This window comes from Trifolium pratense, linkage group LG4 (assembly GCF_020283565.1).
Source record: "Trifolium pratense cultivar HEN17-A07 linkage group LG4, ARS_RC_1.1, whole genome shotgun sequence".
NCBI classification, from domain to species: domain Eukaryota; kingdom Viridiplantae; phylum Streptophyta; class Magnoliopsida; order Fabales; family Fabaceae; genus Trifolium; species Trifolium pratense.
This window is the reverse complement of record NC_060062.1, coordinates 15583995-15611615: the sequence shown is the minus strand read 5'-3', so window position 1 is coordinate 15611615 and position 27621 is coordinate 15583995. Positions and strand designations below refer to the sequence as shown.

Here is a 27621-nt window from a genome sequence, read left to right as displayed (position 1 = left end):
CTATACAATTTAAGAAAGGAATATGATGTAGTTATGACTATATTGCCCTTCTCCCTTTGACCGCCACGTTTGATATTTCTTGTGTTTGATTATTTCACTACTTGATCATTTAATTAATTCATTAAAGTACACTTACATTATGAGTAACTCTAAGAAAAAACAGACATCTTAAGCAAAAAATAGCCATATCTTCAAGTGCCATTAAAAAAAAAGGCATCCCTTCAAGTTTTCTCCTTCATTTTAGAGGTTCAAAGGTTCCACGCTCTATCTTTATCTTCTTTACATTAAATTGTTTCTTTTGTTTTTACACTTGCAAAAATTTTACTTTAAATTAATTCCTATGCTCCAAATGCTTTAAATGATGTTGTATGCTTCAAATGTAAGCTTTAAATTTTGTTTGTATGCTTTCAATGGTTCAACCTTTACATGATAGTAAGTGTAACAATAAATTTTAGAGGAGACTTTCATAGCATGCCACATTATGGAATAATTTCTGAATATTATTTGAAAAGTTATTTGAGTACAATTAGTAAACTATTTAAATATACTATGTTATATTTAATGGGTCAAATAAATAAAATATATACACAAATAATTATACTATATTGACAACACATATTATTTTGACTTTAATTAAGTTTAAAATTATTATTCCCTCCGGTCCTATATATATAAGAGAAAGTTTAGTTTTTAGATTCATTAAAAATTTAATATATCTAGACCATATTATGGATTAGATTATTAATAAATCTAAAAAGTAAATTTTCTCTTATATATTGGACCGGATAAAGTATTATACTTATTTTCCCAAATGACCAGACTATTAGAACCATTAGACGAGCTAAAACAACAACAAGGTTGAGATGGCCGAGTTGGTCTAAGGCGCCAGATTAAGGTTCTGGTCTGAAAGGGCGTGGGTTCAAATCCCACTCTCAACAAATTCTGCATTTTTTTAAATCTTTATTATCTTTCTAATTCTAACGAATCGGATATGTGACAAGTGACATATCTTCACACTTCATAAACTCGTTTATTTCATTGTTGGCCCAACCCAAAAATATTTGAGATGTTTAGAAAAATAAGAAAATAAACTCGACAAAAAAAAGAGCAGGGGTGGTTTTGTACTTTAGATTAGATAAAAAAAAATCTCATTACTCAAAAGTGTTTAGATGAGATGACACGGGTTTCTCCTAGCTTAATCAAAGTTTTGAGTTTGATCTCTGGTTTGGCAATGCAGCTGCATTAAAACTCTTGGAGAGAGTTTGCCGCTTATTTAGACCCTACAAGACTCGAAAGATTAGTATGCAGAGGATATTCGGTTTACTTTAACAAAATTCTCACTAACAAATTAAGGTTCTGGTCCTAAAGGGCGTGGGTTCAAATCCCACTCTCAACAAATTCTGCATTTTTTTAAATCTTTATTATCTTTCTAATTCTAACGAATCGGATATGTGACAAGTGACATATCTTCACACTTCATAAACTCGTTTATTTCATTGTTGGCCCAACCCAAAAATATTTGAGATGTTTAGAAAAATAAGAAAATAAACTCGACAAAAAAAAGAGCAGGGGTGGTTTTGTACTTTAGATTAGATAAAAAAAATCTCATTACTCAAAAGTGTTTAGATGAGATGACACGGGTTTCTCCTAGCTTAATCAAAGTTTTGAGTTTGATCTCTGGTTTGGCAATGCAGCTGCATTAAAACTCTTGGAGAGAGTTTGCCGCTTATTTAGACCCTACAAGACTCGAAAGATTAGTATGCAGAGGATATTCGGTTTACTTTAACAAAATTCTCACTAACAAAATTTTTATCTTCATAAACTGTTTTTAACTTAAATATTTTTTCGACCTTAATTTATGGTTTTTTTTTAAAATAAAATAAATTTAAAGAATAATCTCTAAATTATTTATTGCATTTTAAATCAACAGAGTTTTCCCCGAGAAATTTGAATTTCCACCTGGCTGGTGGTGTTGACCGCTAGGGGCTACCATAAATCTAGTATAAAAGTCCTGCATTTTTTTGACACAAAAATAGAACTAGAGACGAACCAAAAATGTTTTTAGGAAATCAAAGGTTAAAAGGTCGAGTACTTTTTTTGGGTTGGATTTTAGAGTTAGGATTAAGATTATATGTAATGTAGTACTTCTCATTGATGGTTGGATAAATATCTCGAATTCTTCGAGGAGTAATGTAAATCTCACCAAAAAATTATAAAAATTTGATAACTATGTATCAAAAAGATTGATTTATAAAAATGGAGGAATTACTTTTGTAAGTTTGATAAAATTGGTCAATCAAAAGTGCAATTAAGCTTATATTTTATTAGACAAAATTACACTAGTCACTACAAGAAAATACGGGATTTGCTACGACGGTCTTTGTAGCCAACTCGTAGCTAATCTCTAGTAAAACAGAGTTAGCTACAGATTTGTTGTGAATTAGCAACCGTATAGGGCGTAGCATGGATTGGGTGGCAAATCACCTATCAAAACATTTCCTAGCTAATTTGCAACTAATATATAGAATATCCTAGCTAGTTCCCAATTAATGCCTAGTTAAATAATGTTAAAACCTTTATGTTTCCTAACTAAATTGCTAGGATATTTCACAACGATTTTGCAATAAATCTCTAGCTACACATTCCTAGCGATTTCGCAGCCAAATCCAAGCTTTTAAAAAAAATGTATAATTATAAAATGCTGATTATGAATTCATGCCCAAAATTCAAGCTAATTATAAATTATTTGTCATCTATTAAAAAATAGAAATAAGCCTAATTAAATCAACATGATTTACAACTACATACAACTACAAGACTAAATTTTACGCATAACAAAGTAACTAAACACATGTTAGCATTATATAGGTAATCAAGTATATCTTCTAACTTTGTCAAAACTAAAAAACCTAATGAAAATGAAGACATAATATTCTCACCTTTACAAATGAAATCAAAGTACAAAAACCTTTAAAAGCTTTTATTAGCAAAACTGTACCTAGAACCATAGCTCCATCATTTGGTCTTTCATATCCCTCTCCTTCCTTTAAGATCTTCTTAAGGACCTTCCTATCCCTTAGTAATGTCAGATACAATCCTCCACAAGACTAACCCAAGATCCATCTTGCCCTGATCACAATTAAAGCTCAAATAAATTTCGAATAATTCATCAATACCATAAATTTCGAAAAATGCTATCTCAGCAAATTATACGATTTTGCTAACAGATTATGCGCATACCTTCAACCATCTGATAATAGACACTACCCAAGTCCTTGCTCTCATACCACAAAATAGACACATTAAAATAACCCAGATTGTAACGTATCAGCCGAACCTACATAATAATTATGAAAAATATTATGTAAACAGCAAGGAAAGGAAGAAATGTCGAATCGGATTTTGAATGAACTAAATCAGATTTTGAATGAGGGGGTGGGGGCTATTCCAAAGTCAATAACATAGTTCAGATTTTGATTTACATAACCATGTTTCACTCATTAAAATTAAAACTTTAGAACTAAACAAGTGCTTTACTTTATATAAGTAATACAACAATTATTTTTAACATATATACCAGTAACGAAAGAAAAGTAAAACTTAGATATTAATCATTAAACACAGTAAACAGCTACACATATTCATCTTTACTGCACAAATGAGTTAGAAAAACATCAAATAAGAACAAAGGCACTTCCTATGCTTTCAGACATTTCACAGTTTTTGGATACTCAAGTTAAATATGTTAACAGTTCACATCAAGAGAAGTATTCAAAAATCAAAATGCCAAATAAAATCCTGATAAATTTGAACAAAGCTTAGAAAAAGTTGTCTCACCTCCAAAAGTTGTCTTGTCTTCCATGACAAGAGTCTCACCCTCTGTTTTGGTTGATGCATGTACTGCAGTCATGCCAAATTGTGAAGATATGTCTTAGTTAGATAACCATAAGGAGGCGTACAATAAGGACACCATTCACTTCATTCAATAGAAAACCAAAAGCCACTCAAACTAAAAAATATTCATGGAATCGTAAAAACAGAAGGCCACACTGCCACTAGTCACATAAGGGTAATTTAAAAGTGGAAGAGGTTACTAAGATTGATGATCAAAGAAGAAATAAAGCAACAAAAATTCATCAACTATTACATACGTAAACAACTAGACGTGTCCTGTAATGCATCAATAATATATATGAAATAGAACCATTACCTCTCTTAATTCTTTAACTAAAATAAGAGTGTCAACCAAAAGTGAAGAGACTCGCAGATTTAGGATCATTTTGATTGAAAATCAACCTAGTTATTACAAAATAACCATTACCTCTCTACAAACTTTTCCATGATTAAAATTTGATCATTATGCATGGAAAGGTTAAAACAAAATTCATTTTCCATATATGACAATTAAAGAACATATGATCAGATACCTCGGTAATGGCAGCCTCCAATGTCGACTTGTGAGCCTTCGTGCAAGTAAGCCAGCCTGCAAAATAATCACAAGATCAGTAAAATGAAACTCACCAAAAGTAAAAAGGGAGTTTTTACAAAAACAAGAAGAATTTTAATCCGAGCATCCCATGTAAGAAAGCCTGCAACAAATAAATATAGACCAAGATGGTATGGTTACCTACGACTGCCTTCAATGTAAAAACCCAAAAGTCTAACCAAGTTCTTGTGCCTCACATGCCCAATAGCCTAAACATCCACTCTAAATTCCTTTTCAGCTTGTCCACTGCATGATGAGCATAAATAGTATTAGAAACTAGCTGCTTACAAACATGCTAATAAAACATGAAACAATATACTTAAACACAAAGCTTTACAACTGGAAATATAAAGTAATCATGCAATTCAATTAAAAGTAGTGCCAATACTCACAGATTATTTAGTAGCATCTTAATAGCCACTGGATTCCCATTGATCAGCTGGCCTTGATAAACAACTCCATATCCCCCTTCACCAATAATATTCGCTTTTGAAAACTTGTTTGTTGCAAGTTCTAAGTCCCTCAATGTAAACCAGTGGCCCCAGCCAAGGTGAGAGAACTCAGGAAGATCAAACAGAAGGGACAGTGAAGTCAAAGAAAGCCTGTGTGCAGAAAGGGACTTATCACAAAGCATTTTCACAAACAAATAGGGTTGAACAATATCATTTCCAATGCAACGCAAAGCATTTTCACATGCCTATTTGTCAAACAGTAATTAAGCAACACAAACAAAAGAAACTGAAATTTCAATTTTCAAACCAAAAGTATCAAAGACTACATAATTTTACATCACAATTTTATAATATCATGCATTCAATTTATTCAAAACTAATAAGCCTGTTTGAGAAAAAGCATTAACTAAGCTAAATCTCAAATTGCACATTATCACAAACAAATAGAGTGCATTGATCGTTACCTTAACTGCAAGTCTGCATCTGCATGAAAACCGTTCTGCACAGCATCCTCCACAAATTTTAACCATTCTACGGGCGAAACTTGAAGCAATTGAAACCTAGAGGATTTGATTTCTCGAATAACTAAAGCCTCGTATCTCAAAGCCAAACAACTCTTCAAAATTGAAATTCGAAAACACAAAACAAAAATACGAATTAGCATATTGTTATACAAACAATTGATATAGAAATTGAATCATTACAACACTATTAGATCTATGTTATTCCTAGAGTTACGATTTCAAAACTTTTTGTGTGAAATACGAACAAATTAAATACATGAAGAAGCTTACCGTAGAAGGATTTCACGTGTTTGGAGACCAAAAGTGAATCCAGAAATCGGAGTGTGACGTTACCGAAACTGCGAGAAACGAATCCAAAACTGCGATGACGTAAACTCAGAGATCGATCGGAGATAGAGAAAGAGAGAGAAAAGAAAATCAAACCGCAATGCAGATGATTTGGCAATGGAGAAGGCGGTGACAACAGATAGTAATCGGCGACAGCGGTGACAACAGATAGTAATCGGCGACGGCGGTGACAACGGAGAGCAATCGGCGACGGCGGTGACAATAGAGAGCGAGCGCAATGGTGGTGGAATCGAAAACGGTGAGAGAGAGAGAGAGAGAGAGAGAGAGAGAGAGAGAGAGAGAGAAATTTGGGGAAAAGGAAATTAAATGAATGACATGACAATGACAATATGTATTTTATTATTTATTTATTATTTATTTTGAGGAAATGTTATTTTTTTTATTGGAAACTGTCATTCCAGAAGGAATGAATGGATGAAGGGAAATTTGTGGCTAAGCAACTACAAGTTAACTTGAAAAGATATCTGTAGCAAGGTTTTGGTAGCTAATCTGATATTTTCTTGTAGTGAGTCCTATATGTTATCCCAAATTGTCAAATAGGTTTTTTTATTTTTTTTCAATTAGGTCATTTAAGTCTCAAAATGTGCACGTCTTGTCTCTTAAAATTTGGGTCTAACTCAACTTCTTAAAACTGTTTGATTATCATGTGAGGTATTAAGAGGGTAAATGAGAGAAATTGGGGATCCTGATCTTGTGAGCAATTGATGATAATTTCTTTGGTCACTTTTTTAACTCTCTCAAAGAGGAAAAGGTAGAAAATTAAATATGGTTTGAACTTGTGGAGCTCTTGAAACCATGTTCTTGTACTCTTGAAACGACTCATTAATAGTGGATTAGAGAACTACTTTCTCCCTCAAACGTAGGTGAATTTGGACCGTATACCGGTAAACAATCTTGGTGTGTTTCTTTTTATCTTGTCATTTGTACTGATTCTGAAGTTATTATTATTTGGACCGCTCAGTCTTGTTAATCATATTGTTATTTTATATCAAATGTACGTTAAAAGTGCATTTTTAAATGGTTTTATTGCTGAAGAGGATTATATATTAAACAACCACCTAAAACTTTGAGGATACTAAGTATCCAGAATATATTTTATAAACTGAAGAAATCTCTAGTCACATTATGCTCTAAAACAAGTTTCTAGAACTTGGTATGATAGGATAAGTAATTTCCTTCATGAAAATGGTATTGAAAGAGACAAAGTGGACACAACTATTTTTAGAATGTCACGTAAGAATGAAATTCTGATAGTACAAGTTTATGTAAATGATATTATTTTTAAATCCACTAATGCTAAGCTTTGACAAGAATATTCAAAGTTGGTGTAGAATGAATTTGATATGAGAATGATGGGAGGACTCAAATTCTTTCTTGGAATCCAAATCAATCGGTATTTTGATGTAGTTTACATCCATCAAACTAAGTACACAAAGATATATGCTACATTTTTTTTAACAAAAGGTCAATCTCATAAACTTGAGAAATATAATTACCACTAAAACTACAATAATACTCTTATACACCATTGCTTTTAAAAAAAAAAAAAAGATAAATTTAATAGTAATTTTAACAAGGCTATTATCTATACTTATATACAAAAAAATTTAGTGTAGACTTTTCATAATACCAACAATACTTTTAATTTTTTTCAGCAACAAAAAATTTTTATTAACAAATTCACCATAACATAAGACATGTTTTTTTTTTTTTTTGAGCAGCAAAAATCTTTTGTTAACAAACTCACCATTACATAAAACATTTTTGTTTACATAAGTTTGCATAATAGACACATACAAGTGCAGAACACGCTCTGTCTGGCCGCTAGTTATTCGATAAACGTAATACATGATACCAAAAACTTTATATTCACAATGGTCCGATAATACATTGTGGGTTGACGGCGTGATGTATGATATCGTTAAACAATAAGCCAAGTTACAAAAATGGGTGATACACTGACCCCGAATCAGATTAGACGGTCTAGTGTGTCGGATAAAAAAAAAAAGGGCGATTGGTATGATGGTACTTGCCGGTGGAAGTTATTGTGGTGGAGATAATTCTTTTCTTGAGAGGATGAACTCTATGGAAATTTAATTGGAGCGTTGGCCCCAACATCTATAGCTCGTGAAGAGGATTTGTGGGAATACATTCCGGATAGAGGAAGTATGTATTCGGTTAAGATTAACTATTTCTTCTTTGGATTTGGGGTACCTTTGTTGTGCGTTTTGGCTTAGAGATTTTTCTGTAGATTGGTAGAGTACTATTTATATTTATGCAGTATGTATGGGTTGAGTACCGCTTATACTTTATTTTCAATCTTTCTATCGGTATATATTTGCTTGGCTGTTAAAAAAAAAGTCAAGTTACATTAGTTAAACTGAATAATTTATGCTCAACTTACATATAATTAAGTTATAAAATTTACTAGTACATGACTAAATAAAGAAAAATCCAATTGCTAAAAAAATAAAAAATAAAAATGCTTACAAATGTTTTTAGAAAAGGAAAAAATGAAAAATGCTTAAATATGTAACTCGCATTAAATTAATGGCATCTTTTTAAAGAGTATTGTTGACAATTATTAGAATTTGCTCTGTTGAAAGTTTCCACTTTTGCTTGGAGGCTCCTTAGATATAGGTTACACGCGAAGTTCAATTTATCTCAACGTGGGTGTTTGCATAATAATTCTTTATTGCGTTCATTAGGTTGTCGAGTTGTTGAAGATTTAAATAACGTATTCTTGAATTGTACATTTTTTAGTTTGGTGTGGAGAGGTATTTCTCAATGGTTAGGTGTGCAATGAGTTCTCCCTAATGATATCATCTCTCTAGCATTTCAATTTTGTGCGAGTCATGTTTCCGGCAAAGATATTAGGTTGTGCTTTCAAGCAATTTGGCTAACTACTGTGTGGACTATCTGAAATGTAAGAAACAACAAAATATTCTGTCACAAGGAATCTTCTCATGATAGTTTGCTTTATAATTTCAAGTTGCAAGTTTGGTGGTGGTTGAAAGTAAAAAGAATGAATTTTTGTTTTGATTTAAATTCTTGGATGTTAAATCCACCGGCTTGTATCGAGTATATGTTCATTGTAATGCTTGTTTTTTGTGTTTATTTATTGTAACAACTTTTCTTACTCTCTTGACAGAATTTGTGTTCAAAGAGATTTTAATATATTATCCATTTAACTTCTTCACACAAAAAAAAAAACTTATCAACATTTGCACCGGGATGTTTCCTTCCACTGGTTGGGCTCACCCCATCCAGGGAACAAACGGCCCAATAGGCCTACTCGGCTCGGTATTAGGAGGATAAGGGTAGACTAAGTCTTAGCCGCCCACGACTCCAAGCTAATAGCCCAGATGAGTTGAATAGCCCGAGAGCTCAACCCCCTCCTCCTATTAAGATGGCGCGGATCTCCTCCCAAGAGGGAGACACCTATATATATATATAGAAATCCCTCTACTAGAGACAATACGTTCTACTATCATACTATACTAAACTCTATCTCAGCATTCATGTTGACTAGACATTCACATAAATCATCTTAACAAGAACAACATTCATTAGAATTTCTTATAATTTTAAATATATATTTTTTTTATAAAATAATTTTTTTTAACAAATGATAAAATATAATTTTAAGCATTTATCAACCGTAAAACACATAAAAATTATCCACCTTAACATTACCCTAAACTTAATTCCAATTTTAAGCTGATTTGTCTGTTGGCCAATAGTATCAATTTATTTAAGGATTATTGTATTGGTGTATGATGAATTTTTTTGTGTCTAAATCACTTATTATATGCTAGTTTTTTTTTTTTTTGCTATGAGAGCTGTGGAGTAGTACATACGTAAGCAAGAGGTAATGGGAATTGTGATGCTTCATTTGCCTATTAATTAATTAATTAATCAAATCATAAAATTTAGTAACACTTAAACATAACTAAGTACATTAATTCATTCACACTTACCTAACAGGCTACCACACATATACACTCCTTTCATCATCTTACCTTCTCTTCCTCACCTAACCCTCTTTCTCAAATCTCAAACCAACTCTGCCGACTAAAATAAATTAAACAGTATATTCTCTCTTATCATAATTCCATTGCTAACCATCACCCTTTTTCAAAATAAAAAATCATTGCTAAATTCCCCTACCATTTTATTTAATCATATATACATGTATATGTTTCTCATTTCTCATGATGTGAAAGGTTTTGGATCTTGAGTACTTATTCCAATAAAGTTTAGGTTTAAACAGCAATTTTAGTTTCCCGTTCCATTACAATAATAGGGGACAACTCATTTTAAAAAACTCGAGCTCAATTTTTTGGAGACATTACTTACTTTACGGTCGAACTTTGAATTACCGAGTGTATTTTTCTAAAAACCAGATGCCAACACCATAATATAAATATTAATAATTCATTTATTTTAAAAATTGATATTTTTAGCAGTCAATTATCATATTTATCGTAGTTTTGATTTTTATTTTTTTTAATCCATTTCTTTTATTCAAAACAATGATATTTTCTCTTGAAGTTACAAGTGGAAACAATAAATCACCATTTTTGGAGAAAAAGATCACAATTTTAGGGGGCAAATCTTGGTTGAATTATAAAAGTTAGTTTGTGAGTATACCATAAAAATTTATTTAAATGTTTTGTTCTTTTTAGTTGTTGGATAAATATCTCTAATTCTTCAAAGAGTAATGTATGTCTTAGCAAAAAAGATTGATTTATAAAAATAGAGGAACGTAAGTTTAATAAAATAGGTGGATCAAATAGGTCTTTTAAGTTAGCCCAAATTGTCAAATAGGTCTTTTAAGTTTTTTTTTTCCAATTAGGACATTTAAATCTCAAAATGTGCACGTCATTGTCTCTTAGAATTTGGGTCTAACTCAACTTTTTAAAATAAATTTGTAAGATAAAGATTGTGCTCAACTATAAAAAGTTATATTTAGGGTTTATCTTATCTAATATGAGACTCTTAATATTAGGCGGATTCTAGGGTGGGAGACCATGATAGGTCTCTCACCGATGAGTCATGTGTTCTGTGGACCGGATTGAATGTGTACATAATATTATGATGTACTGTCAGTATTAAATAATTTTTTTTTGAAAAAAAAGTTTTTGATATTTTTTCGGGAAAAAATTATCGATTTTTTTTCCGGAAAAAAGTTCCCGATTTCAGATAAAAACAATTCCGGTGTTTTTATGGAAAAAAAAGTTTTCGTTCTTTTTTCGGGAAAAAAGTTTCGGATTTTTTCCGAAAAAAAGATTTCGATTTTTTCTGAAAAAAGTTCTGATGTTTTCCGGAAAAAAGTTCCCGATTTTTTGGGGAAAATAGTTGCGAAATGTTCATCTGAAAAAGTATTGCTGATACGAAAAAGAGTGAAAAAACAGAAAATATTTAAAACTTTTTTTTCGAATAAAATATTAGAACTTTTCCAGAAAAATATCGGAAATTTTTTTTTCCAGAAAATATCCGAAACTTTTTTCCGAATAAAATATCGGAACTTTTTTCCCGAAAAACGAAAGGAAACTTTTTTGTTCAGACAAAACCTCCGGAATTGTTTTTATCTAAAATCGAAAATTTTCCTCCGAAAATCGGGAACTTTTTTCTGAAAAAAAAAATCGAAAACTTTTTCCCCAAAAAAGATCGAAAACTTTTTTCCGAAAAAATTGAAAACTTTATTTCAAAAATAAAAAATAATATAATACTGACAATACACCATAATATCACGTATACATTCAATCCGGTCCACAAAACACATGGCTCATCGGTGAGAGACCTATCATGGTCTCCCACCCTAGAATTATCCTTTTTGTACTTTTGTTAAACTCTATTAAATGTTGACGTAGCAACTCTAAACAGGTAAATTAGACCATTTTATTAACAAAATAAAAATCTCAAAATCCTCCGATCTTCACCTTTTTTTTATCTATAAACCCAGGCATCATCGATCTTCATAACCTTGAATTCCTCAATCTTTACCCCTGTTGTGGGAAAGCCATTGATCCATTTATGGGCCACATTCTTCAATGTTCCAAAAAAAACTCTTGCAACGTGCACAACACATCATCTTTGTTGCTGATAAAAATGAGTTTGGAAGGTAGATACACATAACTCTGAGGAAGAAATTATGGATGCAGTTGCAATCTCATAAACATAAAAGGAGAAGAGGATGAAGGAATCAAAAACTGAAGTGATTCATTCGAGCTTTGGTCACAGAATACCTTCGCCCTTTGACCTTGACACTCGATCGAGAACTGCATTCGATGGTATCATGAGGTTGATATCCTGCATGGTTACTCATAGCACCTTCTCCCGTGACACTCAACTCAAGGGATGTGTTTAGTACCGTGAGGTCAGTAACCCCAAAGCTACAAGCGTGGAGCCTATGATAACCGACTAGCGGAGCCCAAGTTCCTACCAAGGGAGCCTGCAAGATGTAAACCCACATGAAGGTTTGCAATCAACAGACATAATGTCACTTTCCGCGTGGTACCGGCCCGTACAATTCTTTACCTGCTAAGGATTGAATTTCATTGAGACCTATAAATATTTGTATGGTCAAAAATATTTGGTCACTTTAATTTATTTAGTCACACTCATATAAAAATACATGTAATTCAATTATTTTAAAATACATATTAATTAATTTTATTTATTTTTTACCATTTGTGAAACGTGTGTGTAGGTAATCAAATAGAGTAACCAATTTTTTGGTATTACCCAAGAGTTCCTCTTCACTAAAACTCTAGGCAACCATAACTGTGTTAACGTTCTTGTTTCTTGATTAGATCAATCAGCAAAGTCCCTCTCTTTTATATTAGAACAATATTTAAGCCAAGAAAAACTAACTCCTTATATTATTATATATAAATTAATTAACTTCAAAGAAAAAAATGACCAAAAACTTCAAAGAAAATTGCGTGGCATCTTAGTCAACGGACAGAAAGGAATATAGTCACAACCCACAACCTTAGACGTTAACATACATATAATTATAAAGCTTGAAGTAAAAACAAGATTTATAATGTTACCCCAACAAACCAACGGAAGCAGATTTCCTGCTGTAACTGCGTTGACGCAGTTACAGCAGCAGCCGTTAGATGTCAATTAATGGTCAGGATTATTTTAATGTATATGTAATATAAACCGTCCGATGATAAATCAATGGCCTAGATCAATTACAGCGTGTAACTGCGTGCATTTATTACTGCAGCATATCCATATCCCAAACCAACCCTCAGCTTCATGCATGTGTACATGATGATTGATCTGAGTATAAAATACACATATTCGGGTAAAATTTGATTTCCGCACGTGCAAAAACTTCAAATATAAAAATATTATCTATAACAGAAAGGTACATCCAACATCCACATGGTCAGATAGCCCACATCCATATACCGGGTATACGGCTGTATCGGTTCTTAAAATCTTAACGTCATATAATAATAATAATTATTATTTATTTTTAATATTTACAAAAAATTTAATTAATATTAAATATGATGATAATTATTTTGTTTATGTGTTTTTATGTCATTTAGGATTTAAATAGAGAAAAGGGTATTTTTAATATTCGAGCAAGACTCCAAATTGTCATCCGGGACAGCCCTGAACATACATCTAAGAATATTTTGGGGATACATACATATACGGATACACGCAATAATCGCATCATGCAGTTACTGCTCATGACCATCCGATGTACAAACAACGTCCAAAATCATTTCCGATTAATTTTATTAGTGTATAATCTAAAGTATCTAATTTCAAATAAATGATCAAGATTTAAAATTTTGTAGAACTGCATGTTGTTGCTATAGTAGTAAATCTTGGTCCATACATATACACATTATTAATAATCAAGCCACCTAACTTTAGTACCATTGTTTTAACTAAAAATATACAATCACCAACCCTAAACTCAAAACACAAATCAAGTACAATGTAAAACAAAACAACATTAATATTCTAAAATTAACAAAACAAACAAAAAGGCAAAATGAAAAAATATACACAAAATGGAAAAAATGAAACAATTTGTGATCTTGTTTTCCCTTCACAAATTTGTAATTTTATAACACAATTAACAATCACAAACCACATTTATATATAAATTTTATTTTATAAATTAAATTGTAATTAATCTCCCCTATGAGAAGTAGAAGGAGAGTTCCATGGTGTCATATCCATAGGATAACTCCCTAAAACTCTTAAAAAAGAGGTAAATTCTTGAACCTCAGCAAGTGCATTTTGTGCTCTAACTTCAGCCATAGAAGCTTCAAAATCAATATAAAACATATACTCAAAATGTTTTGCAGTTCCTTCACTTTCATCATCCACAACTCTAATCGGACGGCTACGATGAGGCCTAGATTCAATCTTAGTTAAGCTGATATTTCTAAAAGCAAAAGCTGAAAGCACTTTAAAAAGCACTGAAGTTCCTTTATCATGCGCGAAAACAATACTCGTTTTAAATGGACGATCCGTTCGCGGAATTATGGGTTCTCGGGCCAACATAACGAATCGGGTCACGTTATTCGGGTCATCTTGAATTTCATCAGCAAGGATATTTAAACCGTAAAGTTCCGCAGCGCGTGCACTCGCGATCGCCGCCGTGTCACGGAGATTGTTTGTTGCGATATATTCCGCTGCTCCGGCGGTATCGTCGACGGCTTCACGCGCTACGTTGAGACCGAGTTTTGTTAACGTGTTTTCGCACTGTGCTAATGCTTGTGGATGCGAAATCACACGTGTGAGATACTCTTTTCGGATCCCTGGGAGAGCGAGAAGACAGTGATGAACCGGAAGTTGAACTTCTCCGACGATGTGGAGTTTGTGACGGAGGAGGAGATCGTAGTTTCGATGAATCGAACCGCCGAGTGAATTTTCCACCGGTAAAACAGCACGATCGGCGATCCAGAGTTCAACCGATTGAAAAGCAACTTCAAATTGATCACACGGCATGGCTTCACTGTTCGGATAAGCTTTTCCGGCGGCGGCTTCAGAGTAAGCGCCTGGAACGCCTTGATAAGCGACGCGTAACTGTGAGCCGTGCATCGGAGCTGGAGATAGGTCGGTGATGGTTAACGGCTTTGGTTGAATTAACTTGTTGTTGCTGACAGGAACAAGTTGAAGATCCGTCACGGAGGCGTTATGACCGTTAACGGCGCTGACGTGGTTGTTTTCATTTCCGTTGCCGGAGTTGTTATGACCGTTATCTTGCTGTGAAATAACTTTGCTGGCTAAAATTGCGCATGAGCTTTGCCAATCGGCTCGGCTTGAACCAACGCCGTAACCTTGCGTGAAATTCGCATAATCGAAACCGTAACCACATTTAACGGTTACTACTCCTCTGGTTTGAGTTGGACCGAACCGGTTTAACGAGGGACGAATCCGGTTCAGATAGTTAGTTGAAGAAGGTGAAGCGAGGGTATGCATAATTATTATTTAGAAAATGAAAAATTACTTAATTGCCACTTTGAAGCTTGGTGTTCTCTTTGAAGAAGGGAACCTCAAGCTGAGAAATGAAAGAGGGGTTAAAGGGGTTTATATATTAGTTGGAGAATGCAAGTGGTGTTAAATGTGACAATGCCAAGTCTTGAAGGGGATGGTGAGTTTGTAAGGTTGTTCGGTCAATCCTACACCTACCCCCAAGGGTATTTCCTTTTCTTTCTTTAACTTCTTTACCTTAATTTAATCATGATGTCTTATAAGAATAAGAATATTTACATGTATAAAAAAAATATTTATTTTTAAATTCATTGAATAAGGATTTATATATCATTTATTCAACGAATCTACAAACTTAATACTTTCTCTAGTTCTTAGGCTCTGTTTGGCCTAGTTTTTTTTCAGCTTATGTAAATAGCTTATGCAATATAAATTAAGTTTTATGTTATTTTATAAGTTCATACTAGTCAAAATTGTAATTTTATAAGAGGAAAAAAAGTCAGGTCAAATGATACCTTAATATATAAAGAAATTGACTTTTTTAGATACATTAAAAAATGAATATATTTAGTCTATAATACATTAATTTTTTAATGTGTAGTGTAGATACATCAATTTTTTTAATGTATCTAAAAATTGGATTTCTTCTTAAAGTAAGGATCAGAGGGAGTATTTATCTATACCTATATATAAAGATGATACAAAATATTTTGGTGTGGACTTTGGATAATACGAACAATACCCTTGACTTTTTTTTAACAGCAAAAATATTTTATTAACAAACTCACCATAATATAGTCATGTCTTTTTTTTAGCAGCGAAATTTTTTTATTAACAAACTCACCATAAGACAAAATAAAAAATACGGATCACGCAAACGGACACGGAACATGCCCGTTTGACCGCTAGTTTATAATTAAAGCTAAGTCAAAGGGAATAATCTTGTGATATTAGCTCAATTAGTAGGGACATTATATATATATATATATATATATATATATATATATATATATATATATATATATATATATATATATATATATATATATCGAAATTGAAGTTTGGGTTAGTTGAAAAATAAAAAGTCTAAGGAAATATGAAGAAAAATAAGTCAAAAGGAAAATTATTTATTATATACTATCATTTATAATTTTTTTTCTATACATGAAAAATGAGAAGTTGTGAGGTATGTACATTTACTTTGTATATGTAAAAAAAGATACATCCACTTTGTACCAAAAACAAGTACATCGATTAATATGAATGGGGCAAAATCAAAGATTTTAAGTAAAGAAAAAAAATCATTTAAGCAATATACATAACTTCAAAATTATAGTTTCTTTTTATAAATAAGAGACATATAAAATGAACGAATGTTGGTATTTCGTACCCTTTAAATTTTAAAGAATGTGGACGCTCTTCTCTATCATGATATTAGATAAAAAAAATTTATCTAACTTCTTTTTTACCTTATCCATAAAAATATTGATTTCTCATTTTTTAACCTTCATTTCATAATTGAGAACCGTCAAAATGAGTTAGTCCGAATGGGCCGGCCTGCCAGGTCCGATTTTTTATCGGGCTTGGGCCTCGAAAATCTTAGCCCGAATTGTTTTCGGACTTTTTAGTCCGGCCCAATAAAGCTTGTTAAAAATATGGGCTAGCCCAAATGGGCAATGGGCGGCCCGCAAGCCCGAATAAATTATAATAATTTTTTTTAAAAAAATTAAATACTATATGTAACTTGTTTTGGATGATTTGAACTTTGTATTATAAAAGTTTCTTTTGCCACTCTACGAGTGTCTCAAATATCATCTGCTACTTAAGTAGCGGACGGTGTTTTTTTCCTCAAATTTCTCATTTTTACTATTTAAGTAGCAGATGAGTAAAAATAGGGCGCGCGAGAAACTCGTAGGTAGCGGATGAGTAAAAATTGAGCGCGCGAGAAACTCTTAAGTAGTGGATGAGTAACAATATGGCGCGCGAGAAACTCTTAGGTAGGGAATGAGTAAAAATAGGGCGCGCGAGAAACTCGTAAGTAACGGGTGAGTAAAAATATGGCGTGCGAGAAACTCGTAGGTAGCGGATGAGTAAAAATAAGGCGCGTGAGAAACTTTGATCCTATATAGTGTATGTATAATATAAGAGTAATGATTAACATAGTGTACTAGTTAATTTGAATGTTCAATTTTTGTATGCACAACACAATGTAGTAGTTTTTTAGTTATTTATAAGTTGAGTTTGAACACTAAAAGAATAAAAAAATTAAAAAATCCGGGCTGGCCCGAAAGTCCGACAACCCGTACCAAGTCAGGCTCGAACACTAATTTTTATAGCCTGTTTCTTATCCGAGCTTTTTAGCCCGGACCGATAAAGATCGAAGCCCGACCGGGCCGGTTCAAAACGGGTCGGGCCGCCTCGTTTTCACAGCTCTACATACTTCTATATTTTTTCTAACACTATTATGTATAAACTGACATTGGATTTTTCTGAGAATAACTCAGATCACTCTTCATTTATCACCGAGACGATGACACACCTTATTTAGTTTTTTTATGTGGAAGAAGTTATTCTTGAGTTATTTTTTAAGTATAAATTGTCTATAAAGAATTTGGGTACCGTGAATTATTTTTTAGGTATTTCTGTTACACGACACTTAGGAGGCATCTTCTCTCACAAAATAAATATGCCAAAAAAATTATTGAGAAAGCATGCATGTCTTCATGCAAACTATCTTCTACATAAGTGGATTTTTAAGTAATTGATATCATGATCCAACTGAATATTACGGTCTCACTAGAGCCTTATAATATTTGACATTTACAAGACCGTATATCTCTTATATCATTCAACAATTGTGTTTATTCATGCATATGACCCAAGGGCATAAAGTATGACTGCTTTGAAGCGAAATATTCACTATGTTAAGGGCACTCTCACACTACAAAAAAAAACAAGTTATTGAGGGTCAAAAATCCTCTATAAGTCGTAAAAACCGCCAATAACTTACCATTTATTTGCGGCTAGCTGGCGGCTTCAAAACGGCAATAAATAGGGTGTTGGTAAAGTTTGTGGCGGCAGAACCACCAAAAAGGAGAGAGACGAAATTTATTGGCGGCCATGACCGCCACAAAGTTAATAAAATTATTATGAAAAAAGTCGGATCAAAGAACCATAAAATTATTCATCTTCTTCATTCTCTCAACTAAACCATATGCAAGAACCATATCAAAGACTTCAAGAGAATAATCTCAAAATAAAATCAAATTGCTTTGGTTCTATGTGAATCTTCTGGGCGTGTTGAACTTCTTCTTCAACCAAAAACCCAGCACTGTTCATCATTGTTCCAGATCTATTCCATAACTTATCGATAAAAAAATTCTTGATCGCTTTTCCAAATCTATTCCTCTTGTCTATGTTGAAATGGAATCGAAGATGTTGGATATGCCTTGAAATCTCAGTTACAAGAAGTCAAAAAAAATCTTTGTTGAATCTTTTTGCATCTTTGATGTTTTGAAGATTTTTTGGGAAAAAAATATATTTTCTTGGAAGATACTTTGACTTGGATTTGTTTTATTTTAAAACAGATTTGTTACTAATTTTTTGGCATATTATTTTTCTATAAATAGGGAGTGCTTTATTCATAGAAAAATTGAGAGAAAGAGAGCAACTCAAGAGAGTAGAGATGTAGAGGCAAGGATTAGGGTTTGCCATCACACAAGGGCTAGGGTTTTAGAGAGGAAAAAAGGTTTTCTCTTGGTACAACTCTAGGGTGGGCGAACTATCTTTGTGGTACACCTTGGGAAACACTTATCAAATTGAGTCTCTTGGCCACGGGAAGAGATTCGGGATTTGGGTAGAATTAGGATTAATTCTTGTAACTCAATTGGAACTCTTTGTAAAGTTACTCGTTTGATATAGTGGAACGGAGGGGCTGCTCTCTCCCCCAGACTAGGTCATTATTGGACCGAACTGAGTAAACAAATATCGTGTTCTTTCTTCTCCATTTATCTTCTTTATCGGTGTTGTTATTATTATTGCTTATTCCGCTTAATTATTTGGTTGTCGTTCTATTGCTCCACACATCAAGTTATTTTATTGGTGTGATTTTATTGACGAATACACAACAGAAGAAAGATCAATTTGGGGTTTCAACTAGTGGTGAATAAATTGGGGGTTTTGAATCAATTTGGGATTTTTGCTTTGGTGGGTTTTGCTTGATTCTTGAGAGTTGATGTGATTTTTTTTTTTGAAGGAGCATAGTGTTGTTGTTGATTAAGGTGAGGAGGAGCAAAACTCCAAACCAGACCACTTTTGTATGACAAGCAAACAAAAAATTTGAATATGGGTTGTAGTGGATTTTTTTTTTTTAAATTTCGTGAAACTTTGTGGCGGCCATAGCCTTCACTAAGTTCTGGGTGATAATTCAACGTTTTGGCCAGTCTGTAACTGACCATGCTGGCATTGTTTACCGGAGGCTTAGGCCGCCACTAAGTTAATAGGTAGTTCAAAAAATATTATTTTTTTATCGTTTGAGGGTTTTAATTAGTTATTGGCAGCTTGGGCCGTCATAAACTTATTGAGGACTCAAACCGCCAATAAGTGTATATTAAATCCGCCAATAAAATGATGTGTTCTTATAGTGTCACTTTCGGTGTACATCTCTCCGTCCTTCACTGATAAACTCACTACATATACTGATGACGACTGGGGTGGTTGTCCAAACATTATAAAGTCCATGTCTGGATATTGTGTATATTTAGGGGATACGTTAATCTCTTTGTCTATGAAACGACAACCAACCTTGTTTCAATCCAATGCTAAAGTCGAGTACCATGGAGTCGCTAATGTATTTTTCAAATCATGTTGGCTTAGGAGCTTACTTTTGGAGCTTCATTGTCCTATCTGGAAGGCCACTTTAATCTATTTTGACAATGTAAGGGCAATTTATCTTTTCTGCAACGTTGTTCAACATCAATGTACTAAGCATTGAGATGGATTTTGTGCAAATGGCCAAGTACAAATATTACATGTTCTTTTGCGTTACCAAATTGCTTGACATCTTCACCAAGGGACAATTCTACTGCAACACTTTGATGATGCCAAATTGCTTTTGTTTTGACTACGGAGGTTAGCGCTGGCCAACCAAGTGTGTTTGTTACGGATTAAAAAAATAATGATTTTGATTTAAAATAATTTAGAGATTAGTTTTTAGAGATTTTTAGAAAAGTTGAATTTACTTTGTGTTTGTTTATTATAATAAAAATCACTTTTTTTTAAATAAAATAATCTTTAGTTTATTTTGATACAACTTATAAAAATGATTTTTATAATTACAAACAATTTTCTCCTTTTAACATTTATTTTTTCTCTCTCCTCTAAAAAAATCTATTATTTTATAAGCTACTCTTAGTAGCTTCTCATTTTTAGCTGTTTTTTGATTATTTTTAGCTTCTGATTATTTTAAAAATCTGTAACAAACAGACGCAAAACAATTAAAAGTGATTATTTTTATAAAAAAGTGATTTTTTTCTAAAATAAGCTATAACAAACGGCCAACAATTTAGATGCCTAAGGCGAAGTTTGCAATGAGGCCCTCTCAAAACAAAATTGAAGGTCCTTTATTAGTTATGCATATTAAAATAAGGTAATTTAAATTATTTTCAGAATATTAAAAGACAATTCATTTTAAAATATTGTTAGATGGCTTTACCAACAAAAAGAAAAACAGATAAATATCTATTCGTATTGTCTTTATATTTTCTTGCATTGAAAATATGTTGTGTCTAAATGTTATGGATCGTGGATGCACCTTATTCTCCAAAACCACAAAGCTTTAAATTAAATACAAATCTAGTTTGCACTAATTAATACTCTTATAAGAATGAATGAATATGATTAAACATTCAAGAGCTTGTGACTGTGATATATCTTGAATGGACCATTAGAGTATTTTCTTAACATAAAATCTCGGACAATAAATGTATAAAGTTTGCAAACTTGACAAGGATATAGAACAACATATGATATAAGCCATTCTTGTGGTGTAGGTTTCATATATATAAACAATGTCAATGGTTATCTTTCATTTGCGTCCATTCTAACTAGCATACCGGTATACGTATATATTTTATGTTCTTTAGATTGGTATTTATAAATTTTAATCAAATAAACACCAATTAATTTTGGTCGAGAATGATTCTCACTAGAAATCGAATTCAAGTTCTTCCGAATAATTCATTTTAAGAGGAGTTTGTTAATCACTTGAACTTATAGTGTTTACACTGATTAATTTATATACATATGATAAACCACCAATTTGTGGATTTGTGACCATATATGAAGAATTAAGCTCTCTTTTAGCATCCCTTGTGGATTTTGTAATTGATATACTATTTACTATGTCTTTTTTGACCGAAAATTTTGTCATATCTCTTTTTTTTTTAATTTTTTTTTTAAGCATTTAGTTTTTATATTTGAGCACTGTCTCCAATTACATTTTCATATATTATTGTTATTATTGAGCACACATTGTATGGTCTTTTATTTTTTCGCGTAGTCTAGTGGTTAAAATTGCATTTTTTAAGATGGATAAGTTGAATTACCAAAGTTCGAACTTCAGTTCTTATATACTAGTATTGTATATAATGTCCTTGTTAATTGAGTTAAATTTACGGAGACTTGACTGATGATATATTTATTGGTATCTCTATATAGGATACTTAGGATTTATAAGAACTTTTCTTTTATCAAAATCTAATTTATTTTTTTTAAGAAGCCAAATAACTATATTTAAAACAAATTAAGTACAAGGTGCGTCTAACAACAAATAAATACAAAAAGTTTATCAAATAAAAATAAAGACACAAACGTCAAAAAGCAACATGTAATCGCCATCTTAATTAACCGAGCACAACCCTAAACAAGTCAAAGGGTTTAACCACCACATATTCAAATTAAAATTGAAATCTTTTTTACGAGTCCACGATCAAATCTTATCGGCCAAATTTTCAACGGTGGAACCTTTTTGACTAGATTATTGTTTTTAGTTTCAAAATTGGAGAATAGGAAAAAAAAATTGAATTAAAACTCTCCAAAAGGATTTATACTTTGTGTATTAATAATTCAAAATTAAACTTATAATAGGAGGAAAAAATTGAATTAAAACTCTCCAAAAGGATTTATACTTTGTATATTGATAATTCAAAATTAAACTTATAAAAGGAAAAAAAAAAGTGAATTAAAACTCTCCAAAAGGATTTATACTTTGTATATTGATAATTCAAAATTAAACTTATAAAATATTTTTTTTAATGGAGGGGACAAAAACCAAAACTCCATCAATTACATATTCTAAAACTCGGGAGACCTAATTTGTTGTTCAACATGCAACCAAAAAGTGAAAGAAGATAACGTACAACCATGATTTGCAAGAGAATCTGCAACTTGATTCTCTTCTCTATAAATGTGAGTCACTATACCATTCATATGCTTGAAAAGAGACATGACATTATTCCATCTGTTCCTTAGATTCCAAGTAACCATAATGTTGGATTTGTTGAAAGCAAGCACAACAAGAGCTGAGTCCTATTCAATCCATAAGTTATGCCAGTTCATCTTATGTGCAATCTCTACTGCAGACATGACTGCACATAACTCAGCTTGAAAGGAAGTAGCAGCACCAAGAGGTTCAGCAAAACAGTATAGCATATCTGAAACATGGTTTCTAAAGATACCTACACAACCAGCTAAACCAGGGTTCCCTTTTGCAGCACCATCTATGTTACATTTTATCCAATTAAACAGGGGGGCAACCAAATAATTTCTTTAACAACAGGATTCTTCAAGTGATGAGTTGAGACATTGAAGTGTTTTAAAATGATAAAGTCTCTAATGGAGTTGGAAGAAGTCATTTTGGAGTTATTACCTGACAATGAAGTGTTGACAATGATCATGGAAATGGAAGATTTCCGGTTAGCCTGTCCATTATTAAATCTAATTTGATTCCTTGCAAACCAAATTGAATTTAACAAATTAAACTTATAATACTGAAATAATGGATACACCAAATGTCACCGAGATCTAGATCACATTTTTTATCAAAGATAAAATTATCATTGACCCCTTGACCAAACAAAAAAAATTATCATTGACCCTCTTGGTGTCCAATTATATTATTTTAATAACACACAAGCTTTGTACCAAAAATAATAATAACACAACAAGGCAAATGAGTATCTACATTGTTTGACCAAACATTGTCATATATTTAGTGTCTTCAATGTTTGACCATACAAGTTTTGTATTTACTTTTTTTGGTATAAAGAGGCTTGGAGACTTTTTTTTACAAAGTTGTTAAATAATATATTTAAAGATGAATAATTATGAACTCATAGAGTTAAAATATGGGTCATATTAACCACAAGCTGCCTCGACTATTTAGAGGTTTGAGTTCGAATATTAAAAATGAGTTTTCAATAAAAATATAAATAATTAAAAATAATTATTTTATATTTAAATTATAAATAATATAAAAAATAATTATTGTATTATATAACATCAAAATGTGACATTCTAATATGAAGGATGTAATTAGTGGTTGACACTGGCGGAACTAGGGGGTGGCTGGGGTGGGCCGTGGCCACCCCCGAAAAAATGAGAAATTACTTTAATACCCTTAGTAATTTTATAATATTAAATCTATATATATTTATTTGCACACATAGAGTATTAAAAGTCACGTGTAGCCCGGTGGTAGTTCAAGAGGTCATAGCGCCCTTGCATCCTGGGGTCGCGAGTTCAACTCTTGCTGACCCCAGTTTTGATTTTTAGTTCTTTTAAAAAAAGTATGTTCAATACCCAAGATTTTAAAAAAAGTATGTTCAATACCCAAGATTTGAACCTAAGACATTTCTCACGCCACTAAACCAATATTATTTTATAGAAAGTTGATTTTTATAGATATAATAATAATAATAATAATAATAATATAAATGTTGAAAATAATAATAATATAAATGATATATCAATACAAACAATAGATAATTTCTATTTTTTTTTCTCCAAAAAACAAACTAACTATTTTCAAATAAAAACAATCATTCTCTTTTAAGTATACATGTATTATGATAAAATATATAATTTTTTTATGATTAATTTTGTGCAAGTATTAGTTTAAAGTAACACGTGGTACACGTAGAATATTATTTACGGTATGCAATTTAATATTTTTATGACCAAATTTGTATTTTCTATTACTTAAATTTTTGTTAGAAATATAATTTTTTTAGCGGCCCCCCTAATTTAATTTCCTGGTTCCGCCACTGGTGGTTGAGTTTGTGAATGAGTTATACATGTAATGGTTTCAATTATCAGGTTTTCAATTTTTTTATCGATTTGAATTTAATTTAAAATAACTAATAACTAAAATTATGAACATTAAAAATATATAATTAGTGTGACACAAAAACAAAATATAACAAGTACTCCAAAACACATAAAAAATAAATATATAATTATTTATAGGACCTCAAATGTTTGAGACCGAAACCTCAAAATTTTGAAGTTTGATATCGTTGTACGTCCGACATATAAATGTCGATCAGACTTGATGTTAACAAGTGCTCTAAGACACGAAATAAACATGCTCAAAAATGAATATATGATTAAAAAACATGCTATATTATATTGGAAATGATAACTTTAAGATTTTTAAAAAGTTATATACATGATTTTTCAAATAAAAAAAAAATCCTATATTTAAGTTTTAGAGTCTTGATATTCACTCAACTCTTAACCCCCACAAAATTAAAGCATCGTCACTAAATTACAAGTAAGAAATATTTAACTCAACTGAAGGCTTAAATGCATAAGTTAAGCCCCATTCGTAAGTTAAAAAATCTATTAGACATTAGTCAATACTTTATCCAATACCTTGGATATACGTTTTTTTTTTTTTAACAAGCCAAAATGAGATATATTAACCAAATCAGTCTCCCTGGCACAAGACGTATCAAGATAGACTATAAAAATTTAATAGGCCTAAACTTAAAAAATCTTTGAGAAGTAACAATTTTTGAAATGAGGGCAATAAATGTACATTTAGACCCTCTATCTAACTTTCTGTTCCGTGAAACTCAGTCAAAAATCTCAACAAAATAATATTTATTCTCTACCTAAAATTCTTTAATAAAGCATTGCGTTTGCATACTCTTAATTTTTGTCATCAAATTTCTTTGATTTTATTTTATCAACTTTAATTTGGTAACGTCGTATAATATACTCCCTCCGTCCCAAATCTTTAGTCTTTTTATCTTTTTAATTTTGTCTCAAAACTATAATCCTTTTAAGAAACTAATGCACATTTAGTGATAAAAATGATTTTACTTATCATTTCTTAATCTCTGTGCAAAACTCTAAAAAGACTAAAATTTTGGGACGGTTAGAGTAATATACACCAACCAACAAAGACAATATAGACTATAGAGATGGAGACACTTTCCTGATGAGCAATATTAAATTGAATATCGAGTTTACCAAACAAAAATCTGTCGATCGATATTATGTTAACATCAGAGTAGCTACACTATGGAAATTATGGTGGCCATTTTTTAATTGTTATGTAGTGTCAAATTGTTGTGTTATATATATGCATTTAATTAAATCACATTTAATAAATTTGTTTTAAAATATTTTTACAAATATCAATATGATATGAAATATGATTTAGTGAATGTACCGTGTAGAAAAAAATTACACCACCAGTATATACAAATTAAATTATTAATATTTTATGAGATTAATGGTTATATATTGATGGTATAATTTTTTTACAAATGCATCCAATTAAATAGCATCATATTGCTACCGTCAAAAAAAAAAATTAGCATCATATTGCCACTTTTATAAGTTAATTTCTAAAATATTAATTTGAACAAAAATTTTACATAGTGTAATTTTATTTTATTTTATTTTTATTACCATGATATTAGAATGGAGTTTCCACCACCATTAGCGATGACCAATCTCTGTAAGGAACCTGTGGGGCACAAAAAGTGCGTTCTCCCCTTCCAACCGAATTTTCTCCATACGCTTGAGACAGAATTCGAACCCCGGACCAAATGCTTAGGGGACCAAGAGCTTTATCACTCTGGACACTCCACTTATTCATCTTTAAGGTGGAATTTCTAGCCACTAGACTACTAGATCCACAAAAACAAGGTACGTCGAACAATAAAAAAAACTTGAATAATTATGTGAGGATTAATACCGGTTTACTCTGTTTTATTATCAATACCGATTTACATTTTTTCCTTCTTCAAGACTCCTACCCCTATAATTATGTGAGTAACGTGGTACGTTAAAATGTTATGACTATGGTAAAAGAGAGTGGAAATTGTTCCATAATGATAATAGACCAGTTAGGATTACGCGGTAATTAATACATGGGACTTCAAAGCAGTTAGGGGCAATTTGACTCATACTCAGTGGGCACCCGCAAAAAATACCCATAACGGGTATGGTAAAAACCCGCATAATATATATTTATTTATTTTAAAAAATACAACACTATTAAACTATTACACATTTTTAATAAAAATGTTTATTTATAACATAATACAAACAGAATGTAAATATGTCAACAAAGAAATGAACTTTAACATGAGGATGGGTACAAATATTTTTTCAAACTGCGGGTATGGGAATGGGTACTATAGTACCCTACCCATACGCTACCTATTGCCATCCCTAAAAGCAGTGGCGGAGTAGGAATCCTAATTTATGTGGTGCAGACTATTAAAATTCACAATTATGAAATTTGAATTTCTTTCATTCTCCAACACTAGCTCATTCAATACATATCACATTTTATCTCTATCTCACTTCTTCTTAGCACATTAACCACTCTATCTCTCAAGAAGTATACATCATATTGGTGTACACCAAACATTTTTCTGAAATTTAATTTTTTTTTTTGAACAAGTTTCTCAAATTTAATTTATACTTATAATCATATAAAAAGTTTGACACCTTGGTGTCATTTGATCATGTTTATTTCTCTAGATCGTTGTATGCTTATGTGACTGTTACAAAAATATTTATATGATCATTAGCTGATAGAATTTATATGTCTTGAAGGTTGTGAATGTGGTTTCCTAAAATGCAGACCATTCATTGAATTTGATTTCAGGGTCATATTTGAGGAAGAGCGATGATCAAAGAGGGTGACCGTCTTAGATCCATAGAAAAAATTTTCAAAATTTGGGCCCCAAAATAATTTTTTTAGGAGATTATTAAGCCAAACATACCAAAATCATTATTTTTGTCT

General features: G+C 31.7%; 1 protein-coding gene, 1 long non-coding RNA gene and 1 other non-coding gene across 3 annotated transcripts; 1 reads left to right on the top strand and 2 right to left on the bottom strand.

The window, feature by feature from the left end:
- Positions 1-857: 857 nt before the first annotated feature.
- On the top strand, positions 858-938 carry TRNAL-AAG. Its single transcript has one exon. It is a non-coding gene; the product is annotated as a tRNA-Leu (tRNA).
- Positions 939-2849: 1911 nt separating this feature from the next.
- LOC123923559 lies at positions 2850-6076 on the bottom strand. Its single transcript, XR_006814421.1, has 9 exons — positions 5886-6076; positions 5733-5800; positions 5403-5554; positions 4879-5088; positions 4628-4732; positions 4428-4483; positions 3838-3900; positions 3241-3337; positions 2850-3129 (listed from the first exon to the last, which is right to left on the bottom strand). It is a non-coding gene; the product is annotated as an uncharacterized LOC123923559 (long non-coding RNA).
- A 7760-nt stretch (positions 6077-13836) lies between these two features.
- On the bottom strand, positions 13837-15740 carry LOC123924088 (arogenate dehydratase 3-like). Its single transcript, XM_045976851.1, has one exon. The coding sequence runs from the start codon at positions 15279-15281 to the stop codon at positions 13983-13985; it is 1299 nt and encodes a 432-aa protein (XP_045832807.1). The 5' UTR covers positions 15282-15740; the 3' UTR covers positions 13837-13982.
- Between the last annotated feature and the right edge of the window lie 11881 nt (positions 15741-27621).

Excerpts from the sequence above, each read along its gene's own strand:
- LOC123924088 (XM_045976851.1), bottom strand. The coding sequence starts at position 15,281 with ATGCATACCCTCGCTTCACCTTCTTCAACTAACTATCTGAACCGGATT.